The sequence below is a fragment of the Nestor notabilis genome, unplaced genomic scaffold, assembly GCF_000696875.1.
Source record: "Nestor notabilis isolate BGI_N333 unplaced genomic scaffold, ASM69687v1 scaffold20271, whole genome shotgun sequence".
In the NCBI taxonomy this organism is placed as follows: Eukaryota; Metazoa; Chordata; class Aves; order Psittaciformes; family Psittacidae; genus Nestor; species Nestor notabilis.
Genome location: NW_009914489.1, coordinates 227 through 2,836, shown reverse-complemented (window position 1 = coordinate 2,836; position 2,610 = coordinate 227). Strand labels below are relative to the sequence as shown.

Sequence of the window (2,610 nt, the reverse complement as noted above, 5' to 3'; positions counted from 1 at the left end):
TGCTGAACCTAAAACTACTGTCTGAATCAAGTGAGAGTGGTACCTGGCAGTCTGACTTTCCTGCAAGACTGCAGGATTCTCATCTTGTTTGGACAATTCAGAGCCTAGATTGCCAAGAGGATGAAAAGGATGGAAATAATGAGCCAGGTATCAGAAACTCGCCCAGCCTTGGAAAGGCTGGAGAATAGAAGGAGGGGAGAAATACTGTGGTGACAAATACAGATATAAAAAATAGGGATTAAAAAAAGGATTAAAATGAAAACCTGTACTACATAAGATTTATTAAAATATTAATAAATTTTAAAACAATAAAATAAAATGTAAGAATTCTAATTTTAAAATACTTACAAAGTACATATAAAATAAGGATATCTTTTACTTGAAGTGGGTTTAACTACTTCGAGGGGGAGAGGAACCCCCTTCCAGTGAGTCTTCTCACTGGTCTCCCTGGAGTCCTCTTCTCCAGGCTGAACAACCCCAGCTCTCTCAGCCTTTCCTCATAGGAGGTGTTTCCGGGAAGCCCATCTGCCTACGGGGCCTCTGACGGTAAGAGGGAAGCCGTCAGGAGTGGAGTCACCTGCCACAGGGTGACCGCCTCCTGCTCCTCACCCCTGAGGCACAACTAGCACACCATGAGCCCCACGTGAGGCCAGACTGGGCAAGCCGGTCCCTGGCCGTGTGCCTGCAGCCTGGGGAGCCCACACATGCTCAGCCTGCCCTGGAGGGGGAGAAGGGGGCACGGTGATGACCAGGAGCAGCTAGCTCCTGGAGGGTGACAGGGAATGGTCTGCACCCTGCAGGGAATATCTGTAGGCAAATCACAGCTATTCCTGTCTGCTGCACTGGCAGTTGCAAGCTGCTGTGCCCAGCCAGACTGAAATCTCCTGCCTGGTGGAGGGGACACTGTCAGCTCCACCAGGAACACCCATGGGCAGCACCCACCTCTGCCAAGAGGCAAAACAGCCCCATCAGCATGACTGCCCATATCAACTGCCCCAGGTCTTTGTCTTCTGCAGACTGACGCTAGGCAAGGATGAGCTGCCCACAAAGGGATCTGCTGGGACAAAGTGCTGACAGTTTGTGACAACTCTTGGTGTGCCAGAGCCACAGCGGGTGGCAGGGGGGCTGACCCGGAGGGGCAGTAAGGGATGACCTGGCAGGCCAGCTAGGTATAGCCTTAAGGATGTCCATTTACATGAGATGTTTTGTTTGGCACTGGATCATGGAGGTCAGGCCAGTAACTGTTCCCAGTGACTGTTGTCCTCTTTGCCTTCCCCAGCTGAGGGAGCCATCAGCTAGTGTGGTTAGTTGAATATTATCAGTAATCTGGAAGAAACTATACTCTTAGAAACTTCAGAAATGATCTGTAGGTGCATAGGATTCCCCAAATTGTTTTCAAATCAGCATTTGTACCTACATGGAACTTGTTAATATTTGCTGGTATTTTAATTTTATAGAAGTAGAGAGTGTGACAAAATACGCAGAAGCCAAGAAATACTTACAGCAGAGCTCCTGTTTGAGGGACTCCACTGATGGTGCATTTCAGTTTGGTTCAATACATGTCCCTTGACCAGCTCTGCTCTCTTTGGTTTCAGAACATGCGCATAAGATGTCTGAGTGGAGACACGTACTACAGCAAAGCAGGCAAGAAATTTGCAGGCCAAGTTCTGGAGAAGTTTATCCTGATTGATTGCGACCAAGTTCTTGCTGGTACATACAGGTAATTAAATATACTGACTACTGTGACAAAGACTGGTGACACTGAGAAAATACTGATTACCAAAATACTGAATAATGCAGCTTTTGTTTTCTTTTCTCCATGATAATGGTACACTGGTTTTCCTGTTCATTTTCCCGTATAAATGTAAGGTTTCATTTTGATGCTTTACCTTCTTCTACTCCGTCCTCTTGCTTTTACCTTGCAGTTTAGCTTTCAGGTAGCATTAACTGCTTGTCTGCCAGCACTGACATTTCCCAGACATCTCTGTCTGTGAGTACTGCTTCATTTCTTAAAGATGTAAAAAGTGCTCTGCCAGGTCAGATTCAGGCCTAGATTCTGTCTCTTGCTGATGCTTTTAGGAAGAGCAGCCCAAAATGCTATGTGTGGTCCATCCCTCTTGTCCTCCTACAGCATGTGTAACCATTGCATACATCCCTACTTATTCCCTTCAGTACCTGTTCTGTTCCTGTTGTATGTGATTTTGTCCTAACTCATTATCTGTTCTAAACCAATCTCCTACTAATTTAATGAAGTGCCCCTAGTTCTAGAGCTGCAGATTGGTAAAAGAGCTGTCCTACATTCAGCTAAGTGATCGCTTTCACAGTTTTCCAAGCCTCCATCTTGTCCACTCTCATTGCCTTTTTCTTACCTAAAGTGAAGACCTTGGCCTTTTTGGTCTCTCCTCAGCAGCTGCATCCCTCAGCCATTTTAATTGCCTTTCTCTGCACCCTCTCTAACCTCGCTATGTCCTTCTTGAGGTGCAGAGACCAGAACTGCATTCAAGCCCCCACGGTATAGCTACACCAGGGTGTCACAGAGCATCCAGATAGTGCTCTCTGCTTTGTTAGTATCACTCTTGCTGACAGTGGCCAACACTCAGTGAATGTTTT

The 2,610-nt window shown here is 46.4% G+C and overlaps 1 protein-coding gene across 1 annotated transcript in view; it reads left to right on the top strand.

Moving 5' to 3' along the window:
- Positions 1–1,720, top strand: part of LOC104412866 (protein FAM83C-like) — a gene marked incomplete at its 3' end in the record, with an annotated part of 10,788 nt that extends 9,068 nt beyond the window's left edge. Inside the window, exon 3 of the mRNA XM_010023691.1 lies at positions 1,596–1,720. Coding sequence (XP_010021993.1) covers positions 1,596–1,720 — 125 coding nt within the window. The remainder of the gene's footprint in view (positions 1–1,595) is intronic.
- Positions 1,721–2,610: the final 890 nt, after the last annotated feature.